Raw genomic sequence first — 19864 nt, 5'->3', positions numbered from 1 at the left:
GTCCCATTTTATTTTTCTTTCTAGGCACTGATGAGATCAATACTAAGATACTTCAACAATTAGAAAACCAGGCGCTAACGGTATTTATAGCATTCTAGATTGACAAATTGTTTTTTTATTTTCAAAAAAGCATTGAATTGATACATTCCATTTTTTTCAATGTATTCCCAATTACTTATAGAGCAAGAACATTTGGTAAATAGTGTCCCCATCACATTTCGCAAAAACACACACACACTATGATCAATTTACTAGGAAGCCAGTTCACCTATTAGGGCCTTCTCACAAGGAAAATGCAGCTGATAATGGTGGCACTGAGCAGGACTCTACCATTTGTGGTTGGTGTATTAGTCAGTTGTCCTCTCCTCGCTTCCCCTCTGTCCAACAGAGATGATCATGTGATCGTCACCAGTGAAGTTCGCCACAGCTTATCTCCCAACCACAAACGACGGAGCGATACACTCAGTGCTACCACTGCCGTCTGCATTCTTTTTGCAAGACAGTCTATAGTAGGTTCCTGGAGTGTGGGAGGTAACATTATTACATAGAGGAATCCCACATAGACACGGGGAGTGCATGCAAACTCACTGCAGATGTGCACATCATCAAACTATGAAATGTGTGCTTTCTTGACTGTGTCTGTTTAACCCACATCTTTGTAGTGCTCTTCTACTAAATTATTCATGTTGTGGGTTCAGTGTATAAACATGTGATCATTAAATGGCTACTATACAATGAATGGCCTCTTTATTAAAGACCCCAACCCTTTCACGATTGGAGCTTCCCAAGTTTAGATACATGACCCCGGAGTGCAGCATCAAATAAAGTGACCAAGTCTTACACAAATCAGTTTCAGTATGAACCTACATTAGAATAGGAAAATAAGGTGATAAGTGTCTTTGAGGCTTGGTCATCACTACTAGACTAGCCAGGGTCAGAGTATCAAAAACTTTGTGAGGTTTTTCTTATGCAGTGATGTTTAGTATACCAAGAAAGGTGTGACCAATGAAAAACCTCCAGACGATAGATATAGATGGGTAGGTAGATAGGTGTGTGTGTGTGTGTGTGTGTGTGTGTGTGTGTGTGTGTGTGTGTGTGTGTGTGTGTGTGTGTGTGTGTGTGATAAATATATAATATGGATTTAAGCAACTCTTTGACGAAAGGGGTCAAAGGAGGATATCAAGAATCTTTCTGACAAACAGGCATTGCATGGTCCAGCAAATTGTAGACTAATACAACTCTGGAGCTCCAGCTAACTTATTATTATAGCCCATACATGCTTATTCTTTAGTATGGCTGGGTTATAACAGCAGACAGTCGGATGTTATAAAAGAGCAAAAATTGGATGACTTGGCACTGCAAAAATACTGCCTGGTAAGATAAACCTAGATTTCTGTTGCACCATGCTGATGGGAGGGTTAAGATTCAGGGCAAGTAGCATGAATCAATGAGCCCTTCTGGTCAGTACTTCCATCTCATCTGTCACAACTGCAAGAAGGCTACTTATGCACATGGGCCAATATTCCTGCAAAACCGTTTTAACACAAAGTGAAATCTATACCATGATGAATTGCTGTTCTGTAGACCAAAGTAGGTCTAATATGTTACTACATGAGTGTCTAATCAGGTGGCCATTTACTGTATGCATTAGTATTTTTGGGTGATTTATTTCATTCTTACATCTGTATAGATATTTGGGAGTATATCCCAGCTAGAGGACTTAGAGAACATGTCAGCTCTGCCATCTTTGGTAGTACATATTAGCATAAACTCTAGAGTACCTTTTTCTCAGAACTCTTCGTTCCTTTGTTATTCCTCCTGGAAATGTGTGAATAAATTGACAGCTTGGCATCACTTTTCTAGTCAGTGTGTGTTCCAACACAGTATGTGTAATCATCGGTTAGACAATGTCAGGCCATTTAGTATCTCGCCAAGGGCAATGGTAATGCCCAGTTGTCAACTTAGTCATACATATTTTCAAGAGTTATTGGAATGGCGCGAGGCAGATATTCAATAATATGTTTTATTAGGAATGCTAGGACTTACTAACACAGGTATGTCAGGAGAGCTAACTGGTCATCTTTATGCCCATTTTGCCCTTTGATGGTTCGTATCTGCCCCTTCATAGTATTAACCAGAACATACATCTTTTACAGTATGCGGTGCCTGTAGTCAAGTATGACCGAAAGGGATACAAGCCACGGAGACGACAACTTCTGCTCGCTCAGAATGCTGCTTACCTTGTGGAAGAAGCCAAACTAAAGCAGAGGATCGACTATGCCAACTTGACAGGTTTGAATCTTCTCAATTTTTTTGTGATCACTACTTTTTTGTATTTTTATTAAATATTACTTTTTAAAGAGGTTTTCTTATTTCATGTTAGTGTTTTTTTTTTTAAATCCCTTACCTTTTTCAAGATCTCTGCTTGCAGATAACTTTTAATATATATTTTTTATATATATATAAATATATATATAGTGGGCAGTCAAAAAACTTAACCCTTTGCAATCAGGGTTTCCTAGGGGGCTTTCTCTTTCTGCCGTTATACAATGGCGCCATCTGCTGGCTAGAGCCAGTACTGCGGTATGGGACATGCTGGAGAGACTTCCGACAACAGAGTGGCCAGTAATCTACAGTAAGAATACCCTGCTGGACGTCTTCTGACATCGGCATTATACAGCCTTCAATCAGAATGTCTTTAGACGTCAGTGGATTGGAAAGGGTTAATACACTTCTCTCACTTCTCTTTTCCTTACCTTTATGATTATGTACGGTTTCTCTGCTGTGGCTAAACAGGGCATACATCGCTCTTGTGCGCTTGCCAACATTAATTACTTGTCGTCTAGTAGGAATAACACACAAATGGCAGCTCTTGGTTAACCACCTTGCTCATAGGATGTGTCATCCCTGTGCACCGCATATAGCTATGCATGCAAGTTCACAGGAAAGTGGCAGGGAACCTGGACAGCGGTGACTGGGAATGCTAGCCCCGAGGAATTATTGTTATAATATCAGACTGTCTGGTTTAATGTCTGAAAACTCCTGTAATTTATTTTTAGCCTTCTCTCCCTAATTAATTAAACCTGCACACTCCGCTAAACAGCATAGAGATAAGCCGGATAATGATATTAGTGGAAATTTGCCATCAGATGCTGTTTGGTCGTATGAGTGCAGCGTTGGCCGATACTCCTTCAAACATATTTATGGCAGCAATAGCGTCCAATTCTGTTAATAAAGTGTTCCACCGTCCAAAAGGGTGTGCTAATATATGTGCCATTGGAGAAATGTGCGACAGATTAGAACATGTGGATTTTAAAATAGGCAGCATTCCTCCAAATTCTCACTTTTTCTTTTCCTGCTGCACGTGGATGAGGTTTCCTAAATTTTATTCACATGTGCTATGGTGTGCTTTATTGTGGGTTTTCGGTGTGGATGTCCTATATGGAAAATCCTGAAGTCTGTGCTTGGCTTGCACCACCTCTGCAATGTTAAGTCAACACTCCTGTTTTTGGACAAATTCTATCTTAGGACTGGAGAGGGTATATTACCTGCAGTGGTTCTTTGCTGTCCCTCCGATTGTCAGGTCCAGGTCCCATGACAGAATTTTATCCTGAAACTGGAGTGTCACTTTGAAGAGAATTTGTAAGCCCCATGAACTGAAAACCTTTGGGCACATAGGAGTTAAAACACTAAAATTAAGGATCTACCAGGTTATTACAAATGATCTTCCTGATTTGAAACACTCATAGTTCACGTTTAATGACACTCTGATACATACATAGAAAAATGAACAGTTTTTGATGTACAACAGCAAAAATGTTTTCCACATCATAGGTGTTCAATGGGGCCACCTTTGTCACTGGACACACATGGAGCCTGTAGTCTAGTTCCTGCCATAGACGTCTTAGCGTATCACGATTGACTGACGCAATGTCTTCTGTGATGGGTACTCGCAGATCATGCATGGTGGGCGGTAAGGGGGGCATGTAGACTCTATCTTTAACATTCCCTCAGAGAACAAAATCACAAGGTGTAAGGTCCGAGGAACATGGAGACCAAGGAAGAAGTTCACTATTGTCCCCATCTGCACGGCCAATCCATCTGTTTGGTGGTCACCTACTGAGCTCACTACTAACTTTATTGTGAAAATGAAGGGGTGTTCGTCCTGTTGGAAGATGAAACCTGGGATTTTCTGTTCCTGCTGCAGCAGAAGCCTTATATGTAGCATGTCCATGTATGAAATCCCAGGGATTGTTTCCTCATGGAGCAAGAAGGGGCCGACTGCTTTCCTACAGGTTATAGCGCAAAACACATTCACTGCTTTTCGCGGCTTCATCACTAAACACTAAAGATACCATGAAACCATCGCATTCTATTGGAGTTTGCGTACTCCCGCAAAAAGCTCGTCGCCTCTTTCTCGTCTTGTTTTAGGGCCAATTGCAGTCGGTAGGGATAACATAGCCAACAGTCGTCTGAGGGATGTCTGATTCTCTGCTTGCTTTGATGGTGGATTTCTGAGGACCCCCTGTGAACCCCACATGGACGCGCGGTTACACTTTTTCCACAATTAATGGTGGACGGCCAGATGATTTTCTCTTACAGTTGCAACCATTTTCCTTAAAATTGGGAGCACCACTTATGAATTGTGTGCCTACTGGGTGGATCTTCACCAAACGTTCTTCAAAAATAACATTGCACACCAATAACAGACTGGCAGGCGTGAAAATCAAGGAACTAAAACACTCTTCCGGTTTTGTTGGCGGATATTGTTTTTTATATTTACCGCACAATAACTAGAGCAGAATAGAACGTTTTGAGCCTCATTTAGAAAAACTGTCTGTCAGTAGGTCTGTCCTTGTTGCAACCAACCACAGCACAGCTTTCATTATGCATTAGCAGCTTGGGAAGTGAAAGCTATGATGTGATTGGTTGCAATGGGCAACAAGGGCAGTCTAGTCTGTCTTTTAGACCGTTTTGCTAAATATAAATTTTTGAGTTTCCATTTATATCAAATTTATGTATCGAAGTGTCATTTAATGTGTGTTAGAGGGTTTCAAGTTAGGAAGACTATTTGTTACCACCCCATGTATCATACTTACCCTTTTTTCATTTGTAGTATGGACATTCCTAGATTCAGCGTTTTAGCTCCTGGGAGCCATTAAGTTTTTGGTTTATGGGGTTTACAGCCGCTGACGGATTCCCTTTAATCTCTCATAACGCAGGTTGACAATGCTCAATTTGGTTGTGTAATGTTCATTAGAAACAATGCTTGTGCTATTCCCTGGTTGCTCATTGCTGATCTAGTTAATTGTACTTTGTTAATTGGAATTGGCCCACCTCTGATGTCTGGGAGGTTTGGATCATTAGTTGACATATTATGAAGCACTGCAGTATAAATGTGTCTCATCTCAAAATCTGGAACAAAATATTCTTCTGTATTAATTATCCTAATGAGCCGGTTGCAATTGTTTCCTCTCACGAAACATGGAGTATTTGGCATCTTCAAAGGTGAAGGGTTTTCGTGAGACTAAGCGGTCCTATTGTTAGCTTATAGCCACCGAAGCAGTTGCTGTTCCCACCTACGAGGGCTTGGTGTGTTCAGCATTACTGACACGAGCGTATATATCATCCCCATTTTCACGGCCGGCCGATATATGCGACTATCTGAGGCATCGGTTTCCAATGCAGTCGTTCACACGGGCGTATTTATGGAGCATAAAAAGGGCAACGTGTGCGACCAAAATGTGCGCGGCGATTATACGCTGGGTAAAAAGATAGTTCTGGTTCTATATTTTGACTGATTTGCGTCGGCGGGTCCCATAGACTCCTATTGGACATGGGGGGGAAAAAGGGAGGGGAGGCAGACTCCTATTGGACATGGGGGGGGGGAAAGGGAGGGGAGGCAGACTCCTATTGGACATGGGGGAAAAAATGGAGGGGAGGCAGTTTATCAGTGTCCAACGCGGGGAAAAGCTTACCAGTGCCTCTAGTTAGGCTCTTGTGGTCATTTTGAGGATTTATGCAGAGCGAGAGTTTTCTTAGGTGCGATGTATTTTTTCACTAAAAACATTGCACCCGGTCATATGAATGGATGAGAAAATGCTAATTAAGCTCGGGAGTTGATTGTGGAAAATCGTCCATTCGTGCGAATTTACAGCGTAGACGTGTGACTGTAAAAACGCATACACTCGTGTGAAGGAGCCCTTAGCTCCAAGACTACCACAGAGTAAATTAGTTGGAATTTATGACCATTTGGTTACCTCCTGTAGATTTACGTCTGGCATTGCAAAATCTACTTTTTATAGTTTTTATCTCCAACCTGGGTCAGAAACGCTCTTTTCTCCTTAGGGAGAGCAACTATATACTATAAACTAAGTGAGGAGACTCAAATGGCCATGCTCGCTCCTTTGGGTAATATGCAAATAAGGGAGATGGAATAAATCCTCCACAGTGCCACCTATTGAAGGGCAGCATTCCTTCAAGTCAAAGTCAGACTTTTCACACAAGCCTTGTTACAATGACTGGGAATTAAAAGCAAAGCCAGACCCCTCACTAGCAAAAGCCAGACCCCTCACTAGCAAAAGCCAGACTCCTACTGTACACTGATGAAGGGCAATAACCCAGAAACAGCTGTCGGTACATGGGGTCTGGCTTTGCTTTTAATTCCCAGTCATTGTAACAAGGCTTGTGTGAAAAGTCTGACTTTGACTTGAAGGAATGCTGCCTTCCAATAGGTGGCACTGTGGAGGATTTATTCCATGTCCCTTATTTGCATATCTCCAACCTGTAATTGTTGCAAAATGTATTTGCAGTAGTCTTCTCTAAAACGCTCACATTGTTATCCTGTTGTAACTAGTAGTAGCAACACTGCGGAAATCTATTGTTTGTGGTTACTATAGCAATGAACAATTGTTTTGCAGCTGTTGAGTTTAAAACGACAAAAATTATGCAGCTGCGCTCAACATTGAAAACACTGGCACAACAAAAGGACGCAGATGACAACTATACCAAACAGTACTTGTGGACGTGATACAAAATGCATCCACTAAGTTGTGGTGCTCAGTTCCTGGGTGGATCCTCTTTGTATGAAATCCTCAAGTACTGTTTGATATACTTATCTCTTTTTGTTGTACTGGTGCTTTCACCATTCGTATCTACGTTGGTCTTTTTATTGATAGTGTGGTCTTTTGAGAAGACCATCTACTTCTTTGCAGACTTCTGCTGCGCACTACATCTAAAACAGTGACTGTTATATTTTTTATGTTCAAAATATTTTTATTGGGTTTCAAGAATATAATAACTTGACATATATATCGCTTCATATGTTCTTGAGCATTCTGTCATAAGATGTCATTCAAAAGAGAAAGAATGTACGGAAGGAAATAATAGAGTTAACTTAGTGACGATTAGTAGAGATAAGAGAGAGCAAAAGGTAGAGAGTTGAGGATAGAATAGAGAGCAGATAGAGGGGGTCGGTGGGACGGGGTGGGGAGTACTAGTGGTCTCACCAGGGTATCTTGTATTTGAGCAGAATGAACCGTGGGAATAGTGGAGTCAGGTTGGGACAGCTCCCGATTGGAGCCAGATCTTCAGCGCTTTGGAGTTGCGGAATAGTATCCATGCTGACCAGGTTGAATAGTACCTCTCCCTTTTGTTCTCGTCGTGAGCCGTTATTTCCTCCATTTGGGCTATATGGTCTACAGCTTCCAGCCATTGGATTCTCGAGGGAGATTTCCAGAGCCTCGGAATTATTTGTCTCATAGCTATTAGGAAGAATCTAAATGGGCTTTTTTTGTTTTTAGCTATGGAGCTAGGGTGTATAGAAAGTAGTGCCGCTTCCGGTGTGAGGTCTACCGAGTCCCTAAAGATTGCATTATAGAGGTTTATTATATCTGTTATATTTTTTATGGTTAAAGAGACACACCAAAGGTTAAAAAAATCCTTTTTCGGGCTAAAGGCCCTTTTACATGAAACGATTTATCATAAAAAAAAAAAAATGATTTAAACTATTTTTGAACAAAAAATCATTCTGTGTAGACACAGTCAACGATCGACCGATAAACCGTTCATGTAGGCGTAAAAAAACATTGTTAGCTCGTTCACTGATCGTTTGGTTTAAATACGGATTGTTCAGTCGTTCTCATTCACTTATACAATGTACGACTCAACGATTTGTTGTATGGAAGAGCCAATGCTTTATCTGCCTGTATGAACGTCATTCACTCGTAAACTGTCAAACAATAGGCGGTAGGTATAAAGTTAGTCTGAATTATCTAAAGATGCACCAAATTTTATCATACTGCATGAGTCACTGTGATGAATCTGGCACATTTTAGGGCTAAGGTTTACACTGTGTATTGGATAATATTGGTAAATCTGCCCCATTATCTCTAGTCCTGAGAACCTCCATTAACGTACATTTGACCTATATGTAAAATGTTTGTGGCCATTTTTAAAAAAAATGTTTACATTAGTTTTAAAGCCAGCTCCAGCCATAAATTTCACATAATTCAGGAATCTACATATATAGCTAAGCGTTCTCTCCTACTCAACCTATATTATTATATCAATATGTACCCTAGACTCTTCTACTTCCTGCCCTCTATTCTACTTCCTGCCCTGTAATCTCATAGGTATATCCGGGCAGTCAGTATAAAGGTACTGTTTACATGGCTTTGATCTGAGCCGGGTGACTAGCGCCAATTGACGAGATCAGCACTCATTTAAATGGCCATCATACAGGCTGCTGCAACTGTATGGGGTATGAATCATTGTTAACCCTTTCCAATCCACTGACGTTCTGATTGAAGGCTGTACAGCTTCTGATGTCGGAAGACGTCCGGAAGGGTGGTATTACTCTAAATTACTGGCTGCTCTGTTGTCGGGGGGCCTCTCCAGCATGTCCCATACCGCAGTACTAGCTCTAGCCAGCAGATGTCTCTATTATATAATGGCAGAAAGAGAAAACCCCCTAGGAAACCCTGAATCCAAAATTGGATTACAAGAGATCTGATCATCTGACAAATGGGAGTTTGCTCGTTTGTTGATTGATCACTGCCCTGTTTACTTCGGGCAATGATCAGGTGAATGTTTATTCACGATCATTGGCATGTGTAAAAGGACCCAAGTCCCGTCTCAGTGTCATGCCCGTTCTGACAACAAATGCCCAACAGGTCGTCCCAGCAATGATTGTTCCTATGCTTTTACACAGATACGAGCATTGCTGACTGAATGAAGGCAGAGCAGCCTGGGGATTATTCCGGCTCACCCACCATCATTTACAGTAAGCGGGCAGCCGTTCATAAAGGAATCGCTGCCTGTTTACACGCAACAATACGTTGTTCGGTTTTCTGCATGCAGTAACTGAACGACAAACAAGAAATTAAACTCTTCTCATTCATCGTTCAGTTGGTGCATGCATTTACACTGCAGGGTAATCGTTGTTGGATCGCAAGAATCATTCCATGTAAAAGCACCTTAAAATGAAGTTATTCCATTTTTTTATGTAACTGTAAGGGCACATAAAAAACACACCAGCATTTTATTTTTTAAGCTGCGATATCATTGCGTTTTCTTTCAATGGGACTTTCTAATGTTAAAATTGCATCACACAAAATTCGCAAAAGCACAAACTTGCGATTTCTGTGCGATGCGATTTTAACATTAGAAAGTCCCATTGAAAAAAACGCAGCGATATCGTAACATTAAAAAAAAAAAGCGCTAGTGGGTAAAAGCCCCAAGGGGGCTTTCAGACAAGTGAAATATCTCCCCCAAACTCCCTGAAAGATGCGAGTTAACCTGCAGATACGGAATGCCACTCCATATCTGCGTGCGGATTTTGGTGCAGAACTTTCCTCGTGTTTCATCACATCTTGCAGAACAATTCATCTCATCTGAAAGTGCCCTAAACTGTGAGAAGATGTTAGAGCTGGAGCGACCCATTAAAGGGGTTGTCCCGCGGCAGCAAGTGGGTCTATACACTTCTGTATGGCCATATTAATGCACTTTGTAATGTACATTGTGCATTAATTATGAGCCATACAGAAGTTATAAAAAGTTTTTCACTTACCTGCTCCGTTGCTGGCGTCCTCGTCTCCATGGTTGCCGTCTAATTTCCGCCGTCTAATGGCCAAATTAGACGCGCTTGCGCAGTCCGGGTCTTCTTATCTTCTCAATGGGGCTCCGTGTAGCTCCGCCCCGTCACGTGCTGATTCCAGCCAATCGGGAGGCTGGAATCGGCAATGGACCGCACAGAAGCCCTGCGGTCCACGGAGGGAGAAGATGCCGGCGGCCATCTTCACCGGGTAAGTAAGAAGTCACCGGAGCGCGGGGATTCAGGTAAGCGCTGTCCGGTGATCTTTTTTAACCCCTGCATCGGGGTTGTCTCGCTCCGAACGGGGGGGGGGGGGGGGGGGGGGTTGAAGAAGAAAAAATACCTGTTTCGGCGCGGGACAACCCCTTTAAATGCGTCACATTTCCCTAATCTAAGGGCGGCGTCACACGAGCCAGTGGGACTATAACCAAGGGATATATACCATAATATTTTAATAGCCCGCTCTTTTTCCCTAGACTTCTACTGAGTTTTGCAACATTGTAGAGAAAACCTTTTCCAAGCTTTGGCTGTTGCTACATGAAGGAAGATGCAGTAAATGTTCGCTGACTGTAGCACTCTGCAGCGTGACTCATATATGCCATTATTGCGGTAGGATGACATGTTCATTCATATCTGTATGTTTGTATTCCAGGAATCTCTGTCAGCAGTCTGAGCGACAACCTCTTTGTTATCCATGTAAAATGTGAAGACAACAAGCAAAAGGTAGTAGAGCATTGTGTTTACTGTGTATTTATACTGCATCATCCTTTATACTTCCTGTGCATTGGGATCCTATAGTGGATATTTGTATACATAAAGATTAATACTATGGCTCAGAACGTCACATTGAAATAGTGACTACTTGGGTTATGTTCACGTTTGCAGTGTAGACTCTTGTTAGGAGCCCATGTCACAGATTACATTGTATTCAGCTAGTTCTCCTTGTGCACTTTTTTCCCCTGTAAAAACAGATGGCACCGTGGTGGTAATGGAACCACTGATGGAACCCATTAGAAGTCAGTTGTAGCCAGTATCCGTCATGCGATCTGGTACTGCTTTGTGGTTTCTCTTCATAGTGGACACTGCAACCCAGATGTGAACAGAGCCTAAAATACATCAGAGGATCGCAATATGGCCAATTATCCAATAAACCTTTTCCTAACACCGGGGTCAGACTGTTCTGCTGTACTCTGTGCAGAAAGCGTCGGCGGTTAGCGACAGAAGTGCTTAAACCAAACCCCAGAAATGCTTCTGCTGATAAAGTAATTGGGATACTAGATGAATTTGAAAATGCAATTCACTACAAAGTTGTAGTGTTTTTTTTCACCTAGTTTTTGAACAGTCTCATAACTTGAGAGGTTTGACCTTAATGAAATATGTTATCATTTGTTAGTAAAGATCTCTAAAAAACTGAATAAACATGGGGAATTCACTTTTTAGGGACTTGAAAGAACAAAATGATACTGTATGATGTAACACATATTGCATTTTAATCCATTAAGGGCCAGCCTGTTTTGTACTTTAAGGACCAGACCTTTTTTTTTACCCATATTTTACCCATGTGGCGGTTAAACTTTTTTTCCTTCAGCTACCAAAATTATTTTTGCTGCATGTTTTTTTTTTCTCCATGACATGAGGGCTATTTTTAAAATATCTTTTTCACTGCCTTTTTTCAGTTATTTAGTTTTATTGGTGGTAAAAAGGTAAAAAAAAAAAAAAATTTTTTACATTTTATATATGTATAATTTTTTTAGTAAATTAGTATATTTATGCCTAAATAAAGTTTGGGAATGGGTTCCTCCTTTTTGTGTTGGATGTTTTGATGTATAATATGTATGGTTTTGGTTGATGTCTACTTCGGGTGATTTTCTGCTTTTATGTATATATATTTTTATTTTCTTCTGTAATTTCGTTTTACTTATTTATGGAATTTTATTTTTTATACTATCCATGTTGCCATGACATCATACAAGACCTCTAGGGGACATTCACTTGTTTGTTTTTTTTTTTGTTTTTTTTTTATTCAACACTTTTTTTCCCCACTGTAGCTGTAGCATCCATAGGCGCCCCAATTACATGGGAAAACATCCCCTGTAGTGACAATAGTCAATGGCAGAGCTGATCAGGGTCTGCTGGGACCCTGTAGCTCTGCTGTGCCAGAGAATCCCGGTGGTCACATGACCACCGTCTCGCATAATAGAAGAAACACTTCCACTTTTTCGTACATAGCGGTCATTGCGCTCCTTCGGGTTCTCAGCTGTAACGAACAGCTGACAACCCGTCTTGCTCTATGGCGGGGGATTAAAGCAGAGGCTTTAATCCCCCGCCATATTTTTATAAATTTACAGTGCTTGGTCCTTAATGAGTTATCTATAGACCTAACGTTCCAATTGCATGCTTAAAGTGTAATTGCCTTTTTTTTTTTTTTTTTTTTTAACTTTTGACACATCAGGATGATATGTCAAAATATTGATCAGTGGGGGTTCCCCTGCCGAGACCTTCACTGATCACTGAAACAAAGGGGCTGTAGCTCTCACCCAAGCATTGTGCCCCTTTGTCTGTCTACGCTGCCTGTCGACTCCTTGTAGCAGCTAAAAATGGCTGCAGGTGTCTAGGTTTCTGTCTCCAGCTGCTGAGAGGAGCTAACAGGCAGTGAAGACAGCCGAAGGGGCACAATGCTAGGGCGAGCGCTACAGACCCTTTGTTTCAGCGATCGGCGGCAGCAAGACCTCCATTGATCAATTCTTTTCACGTGTCGCTCTGACACGTCAATTTTTATGAAAAGTGCAGCTAATGTGCATTTAGACAAAATGATTAACGTTAAAAAAAAAAGAAAAAAAACACTCAGATGAGTGAAAGTGAACTATATTCGCCCAGTCTAAACGCGAGCCAAAGACAGAACCACAAACAAAATCGCTCTCGTTCATTAGTTCAGATTCTGCAGGTCTAAAAATCATCATTGGCTCCTTGACTTGTCCAGTTTAAACAGTAGTGGTTCAGTGCTTCACATAGGAATGTGGAACAAGAAGTGAATGATTCTTAGACGATCTGCCAGTCTAAATGGGCTGCGCGACTGAACTGGTGATGACGTCACCCGCTTGTGCCGAGGAGAATCAGTGTTAAAGGAGCATTACTCTTTCCGACTGTGAAGCCCCCAGAGATCTCTTCAGCCTTTGCTTTGCTAAACACATAAGAATGATCCATGTTTCTGTTCAATGCTTTTAGAAATCTGAAGCAGGCCTACTAATTGTGTGTGAAGTACTTTTTATAATTAGTATTTTTGTTTCCAGGGAGATGTGGTGCTGCAGAGCGATCACGTGATTGAGACGCTGACGAAACTTGCCATAGTAGCTGAGAAATTCAACAATATCAACATTAATCAGGGCAGGTAAGTGTGTGACTTGTATTCAGAGCAGACGTATCCGCGTATTGCTGCGTGCTGAATATAATATTTTATGGGGTTAAGTCTGAAGATTTTATTGCAGAGGCGACTTGTATGTTTAGGGTGGTTTTTCAGTCGTTGCATTTACTAAATCTGGGTTTTCACACAAATTTAAAAAAAAAATTTTTTTTTTCAGACGCTCAATTTTCTCACTTTTAGCTCTTTGTAATATTAGAGTCTGAAATTGTGATTTCAACTACTCCTATACGTACAAGTAGAAGATTACTGTTTACAAATGGCAGTCTTTACAACAGAACCTGCCTGCACTGACATGAAAAATACTCTTGGCTCCAGAAAGAGACAATGCTGAGTTAGGCACACGGGCCGATTGGCATTGCGAAATCCGGAGCAGGATTTCGCAGCAAATCCAGCCCTAAGAATGCTAGGGAAAAACATGATTTCCTGTCCACGAGCGGAAATCGATTGCGATTTTCCGTTCGCGGTAAAGAAATCGGAGCATGCTATGATTTGCCGCGGGATGTGCACGCCCGGCTTCCAATGAAGTCAGTGAAAGCTGTCTGTGTCGTCACTATAGCGACGGCACCGCGTCCTCTCAACTGAGCATGTGCCAGCCGTCACATTCACAGCTCAGGAGGCCGCATCGTCCCCTGTACTGCACATGTGCTGCCCAGCATATTGACAGCGCAGGAGAAGACGCAGGACATGTAAGCTGGCCTGGCACCGGGTCGAACTCCACTGCGGGAATCCTGCATCCAGGGTCTGACCCGCTTGTGTGCAGGAGGCCTTAGGCTAACTTCACACAAGCAAGCATGATATCAGGCTGTGAAACTCATAGATGCAAGGCATTTTTGTGCCCAAACCACTTCCCATCGCTTCAGGAAAGTAGCGATCCTCCAGCGCCAGAGGATTGGCAAATGTCTCCTGTTTTCAATGGGAAACCTTGCCTCACACTTGCCTCGCACACTATACGATGTTGCCGGCCCCATTGAAAACCATGGGCGAGGCGTTTTGAGGGAACACCCAAACATAGGACTTGCTGCAATTTTTTCCCCGCATTGGAATGCAGGAAAAAAACACTCTTATATGACCGCATTCAAAAGAATGAGGTTCATATTCGTGCGAAATATGTCTGTCTCGTAACGCACACATCTCACATGATTCTCTCTTGGCTCTGTGAAAGCGACCTTAGAAGAAAAAATGCTACAGAATTATTATTTTATGGGGAATTCAGTTTTCCGCTCAGACACGTCAGGCGTCCTCTCTGACAAGTGCTGCACTACTGATAACTTGGGTCTTTGTTTTGTGAATGTCACTGTTCCTTTATCCCATTTTGGTCTCCTGGAACACAAGCGTCTTTGTCCAAGACGACTTGTCACAGGAGTGTACAGCCAGTTACACAGTGAGGGGACCTGTTCTTTATCTATTCTTTTATAGGCCATACTCTGTTTTCTCATTATAATCTTACTGTTTTCCCCAGCATCAAGTTTACTGTGGGTCAGGGTAAAGAAGGCATCATCGACTTCACTCCAGGCTCAGAACTGCTGATAGCGAAAGCCAAAAATGGGCACTTGTCTGTGGTAAGGACTCTTCGTGTTCTGATCTGACTGTTGTCTTTTTAGGGTGCAGCCACATAAAGTAGATCCGCTGGGATAAAAATCAGCATCCAATCTGCAGTGGCAAAATCCACACCAAATGGCATGGGAATGCTCCCGATTTGCCACAGATTTCACACTTGCATTGCAAAAGGTGAAATCCGCCCCGAGAGTTTGCAGCATAAAGTCACATGTTGCGGATTTAAAAGTCGGACCGCAGGTCAATAACACTGCAGATTGTGTAAATACTGTGGATGTTGCATGCAGAAAATCTGCAGATTTTACGCCTCATATAGCTGTGCACTTAGAGTAACTGCACTCTTTAGAAACTTTTGACATGTCAGCAATTCTTTTCTTGATCAGTGTGTCCCACTGCTGAGTACTCCGCTGATCGCTAGAATGAGGGGGCTGCAGCATTCACCCAAGTACCATGCCCCTTCTCCTGTCTTCGATGCTTTTCGGCTTCTCCTGGCAGCTGAAGACTGACGCATAGAGGTCTATAGAAAGCTTCTACAGACCTTTTATATGACTGTATTAAGCTGCCAGGAAGAGAAGAAAAGCAGCCAAGATAACCTAAGAGGTGGATTCTGCAACCCCTCATCCTAGTGATCAGCAGGGGTCTCAGCAGAGGGACATGTGTAAGATTTCTTGAATGGCTTTTAGAGCATGCATTTCACTTTTACTACTATTCTTAATACAACCTGCATCTGCCAATTTAAAATAATACTGGCAATAGTCTTTTTGGCCAATGTTCCCTGCTGTTTTCTGTGGGATCCGCAATCTTATTTATGATGTCCTCTGATGTCCTAACTTTACCGAAACCAGTTGCGCTTTAACCTATCCAATGTAATTGAGTCCTACAAGTTGCCTAAGGGTCGTTTTATGCCAAACGATTATCGCTTGAAGAGCAAATGACGTCAAAGTTGGCTCATTCGCTTGTGCAGCCTGTTTGAACAAGCCAATGATGTATCTACCTGCAGAAACGAGAAATCCTTCATTTATTCATTCATTCATTCTATATAGAAGTGATTGAGAGCGACTGAACGAGCACTATTTAAACTGAACCATAAGTGAACGAGCCAACAATTATTTTTATGCCTCCATGAAAAGTGAATGATTGTCTTTTGGTCATTTACATGGCCTTTAGACTGAATGATTATCATTCACTTTTGCTCGTCTAAACGATAATCGTCCCGCCAAAAGGGCCTAAAGGGACATTGCTGCAGCTTAAGCAATACAAACAGCAGGGTGTGTGCCATGCATCTGTACAATATACATCTAATAACAAGAGCATTTCAGTACATTTCCCAATATAAGTGTTGTGTCTTTATTTTAAAGGTTGCCCCACGGCTGAATTCCCGATGATGAAAATTTGCAATTCAATAGGAATCTGGACTACAACCAAACTGACATTTTCACATCCACCCATTTCCCCCACTTGTTGAACAATTACCTGCTTTTATATTTTATAGTTACCAAAGACCTGCGCTGCTTAAAATAAGACAAGAAATCATTTTATATATTTGTGAAAGTCAAATATTATTATTTTATTTTTTAACTTGCTTTTGCACAATTGCGCCCCTCCCGCCTCCTCCGGCATCTTTCGTGCATTTTCTGCGGTAGGCATAAGGGTATTTCTTCACTAAGGTGGTAGGCTCTGAGTAAGAGGAGGGTAGAACGCTATTAGGCTCTTACTCGAATTCCGGAGAGGCCTTTTCCACTTGGCAGACCTACCTGCATATGGATTGGTTTGCAGTACAGGTTTCATAAAGTTCAATATTTTGTCTGTACTCAATGAAAAGAAACTTTTATTTATGCAATCTTAATCTCAGAAGAAACGTTAGGGTGTAAGAAGCAGATTTTATAGCTTTTATTCTACTTAAAGATTTATTGTACAATGTTTCTCAGCCTTACAGACGTCATTGTGGTGGTGTGTGACCCAGAGCAACCCAAAGCCATATGTAAATGAGTGGACTTTGTAGGACGTGAACAAATAAACCCTGGTCACTCGTCTTTTATCAGAAATGTCCATTGCAAGAGTTCATGTTTTTCAAATGTAAGAAATACTAAAATGTGCAATATATATATATATATCTTGTGTAGGGCACCTTAACTAACATTTGTATTACAAAGAGGAATCCTAATTTGCTCACACTTGTTTCTCTTTCACCAATTTGTCTTTTTTCATATCTGCAATTCACATTCATGGCTTCAGATGAAGTCGCTACATAGTTTCATCTACTGTCTATTAGAGGGGTCTGTGTGTTAACATGTCGCATGCAGTTCATAGGGTTCATCGATGCACAGTGGAGAAATCCTTCTTCCCATACATGAGGATCTGTATGTTTAATGGCAAGTAGTAGAATTGTGTGCAGGAGATATATATAATTTCACATCATGGAAGAGGAAAGTGCAATGAGTGCAGTTGGTTTCAGGAGAGAGCCTATGTGCTACCGCACAAACTATGCATAGACCTCTTTAAAAGGACCTGTCCATCTTTCTGACGTGTGTGTGTGTTAGTAAATTCTTGTATTCCTCATGACATTACAATCTCAAGGGTATTTTCTTATAATTCTGCATTGTGCTGTTCCTCTGTTATTCTTCCTGGAAATGTATGAAATTGTCAACTGTTACCATTCTCTGTGTCAATAGGACGTTCCCTTCCTCAGTCTGATTGTCAGCATTCATTAGACTTCATAAGGATACGCACTAATCACATGTTTAGTGGTAATGCTCTGTTGTCAATTTATTCATACCCTTCCAGGAGAAGTAACAGAGGAACCACCCAATGCAGAATGCTAAGAAAAAATGCTTTAGATTCATTGCATGAGAAATAAAAAAAAGTTCATTACTAGCTGGTGCTAACAGAACTCCAGGTCTTAAGAGTTTATCAGTGGCCTATATAGTATGCGTATTGGTTTCTTTAAATGTATGACCTCCATGAATAGACCAACCATTAACATTTGTCTAAATGTAGTTGCACAAAAGCTCTCCATAAGTAGTCACTCTTCACCACTGATGCTTTGACCAACAGGACTTTTTTTCGCTTTGGTATTCCTTGTATATTTTGTTTAGCCTCTTAAGATGAGGAAATGTTATTAAGCTTGTGAACCAAAGTTCATACAGTACACTGCCATATCCATGGAAAGAGAACCACGACTTCAGAACATTGCAATGCTATAAAGACATTTTAATTATGCAGTTCTTTTTGTTTTAACTCGTTACTCATATATTGCTTTTTAACAGAATGTTGACACACTACAGATTGGTGGTGCCGACTTTTTATCGTCACACTTCAGATACTGAGACTTAAAGTATATCCTTCAGCTGTACAGCGGTGAGCTCCATGCTTAAATGCTGAACATCTTCAGATATAACTTGCTTCATCTTTAAGGGCGCCTGTAGACGCTGTGGATGTCCCGCGGTAACTGCATGTGGATCACCTCTTATTGCTGGATTGCTATGGCTCAGTAATGATTAATGATCTGCAGTATATATGAGCGCCCTTTAGATGTGAAGCGGATTTCTGTAATGGCTAGTGAATTGGAGGATCGCTTCCTATTCAGTCAACAGAACTGCTTCCTCAGATGTGCAGGCGACGGATATGCTTTGAGTTGAATGGTTACCACCAAACTATTCTGCTTTCTTCTGAATAGGTGTAAGAAACAATGCTTTAACAGTGATTTGCATTTGTGCCTTTCTACCAATAAATCTGCAGTTAAAAAAAAACAACAATGCGTCATCTCCTCTAATATATCTGTCTCCATACTCTGCTGGTTCTAGGTTTTTTATGGATCTAATGCTTCCTAATATAAAATATATTGTTTCTTCAGTGATTTATTTTTTTTATTTTTATTTATTTTTTTTAATGCAAGGTTCAACAAAACAGTTACAGGGGGAAGCATTATCTTGTAGGGATACCACTACAACAGTCTATTATAGGCTGAACCTTCATTGACCAGTTAGATAAAAATGAACAGAGATGTCGAAAGGATGATGGGCTCACCATTTACCAGATGCAATTTCAGTAGATCGAAAAGAGCCTCCGCATGCTCGCTGATCATCCAAGATGGAAGGGGAAAAAAATGCAGCACTTGCTTTGCCCGTTGTACCATACCCCTGGATTCGGGGGCCCCTTTACTATCAGCCACTGTTTTGGTTTTTTTTTGTTCTCAATCTTTCTCAAGTTAAGGTTTTAAGTAAATGCCATTTCTCAAGCATGGATCAAGGGCAGCTGCATTGCTCTAATTTTATTGGCCACCTATATTCACTCTGTCAATACAAAATTCTGATGACATTGATAATGTGTGCAGACTGAGATGCCCCTATTAATTTGATTTGTCTTAATGGGAACTTGTGGTCCACTATAAGCACAATAAACTAAGTGATGGTGATGGGGAGGAAAGAGAGCAGTGTCTCATACTCCTGTACCCCATTCTTGGGGCGTCCTTCGGCAAAATCAGCACGCGTACAGCCAGCTTGACCCTTTTCAGAAGGGAGTGCACACGCATTCCCATCCATCTCAACCTTTTGAAAAGAGTCAAGCTGTCTATATGCATGCTGACTTTGCTGGGATACACCGCAGAAATGGGGGACCGGGTGAGTATGAGACTCCATGTCACCGAAGCTATAAGCAACATTACTTTGTTTATGGCACATAGAGTTGATGACAAGTTTCCTTTTAATGCTTTTGCACAGGACCAGATTATGGCTTCAGCTCTTTAGAGCCAAGGATGGGAGTGGATAGCACTTTATTTCGGAAAGCCTTTTCCATCA

The 19864-nt window shown here is 41.4% G+C and overlaps 1 protein-coding gene across 4 annotated transcripts in view; it reads left to right on the top strand.

Moving 5' to 3' along the window:
* Nucleotides 1-18823, top strand: part of MYO1C (myosin IC) — a 138974-nt gene extending 120151 nt beyond the window's left edge. For all 4 annotated transcript variants that reach the window (XM_066599665.1, XM_066599662.1, XM_066599664.1 and 1 more), the window contains exons 27-32: nucleotides 25-80; nucleotides 2157-2292; nucleotides 10746-10816; nucleotides 13384-13481; nucleotides 14974-15073; nucleotides 16427-18823. In XM_066599665.1, the coding sequence (XP_066455762.1) occupies nucleotides 25-80; nucleotides 2157-2292; nucleotides 10746-10816; nucleotides 13384-13481; nucleotides 14974-15073; nucleotides 16427-16453 (488 nt within the window). In that variant the 3' untranslated portion in view covers nucleotides 16454-18823. The remainder of the gene's footprint in view (nucleotides 1-24; nucleotides 81-2156; nucleotides 2293-10745; nucleotides 10817-13383; nucleotides 13482-14973; nucleotides 15074-16426) is intronic.
* Nucleotides 18824-19864: the final 1041 nt, after the last annotated feature.

The sequence above is a fragment of the Eleutherodactylus coqui genome, chromosome 4 (assembly GCF_035609145.1).
Source record: "Eleutherodactylus coqui strain aEleCoq1 chromosome 4, aEleCoq1.hap1, whole genome shotgun sequence".
In the NCBI taxonomy this organism is placed as follows: domain Eukaryota; kingdom Metazoa; phylum Chordata; class Amphibia; order Anura; family Eleutherodactylidae; genus Eleutherodactylus; species Eleutherodactylus coqui.
Note: the sequence above shows the minus strand (reverse complement) of the source record. Positions and strands in the feature narration are given on the sequence as shown.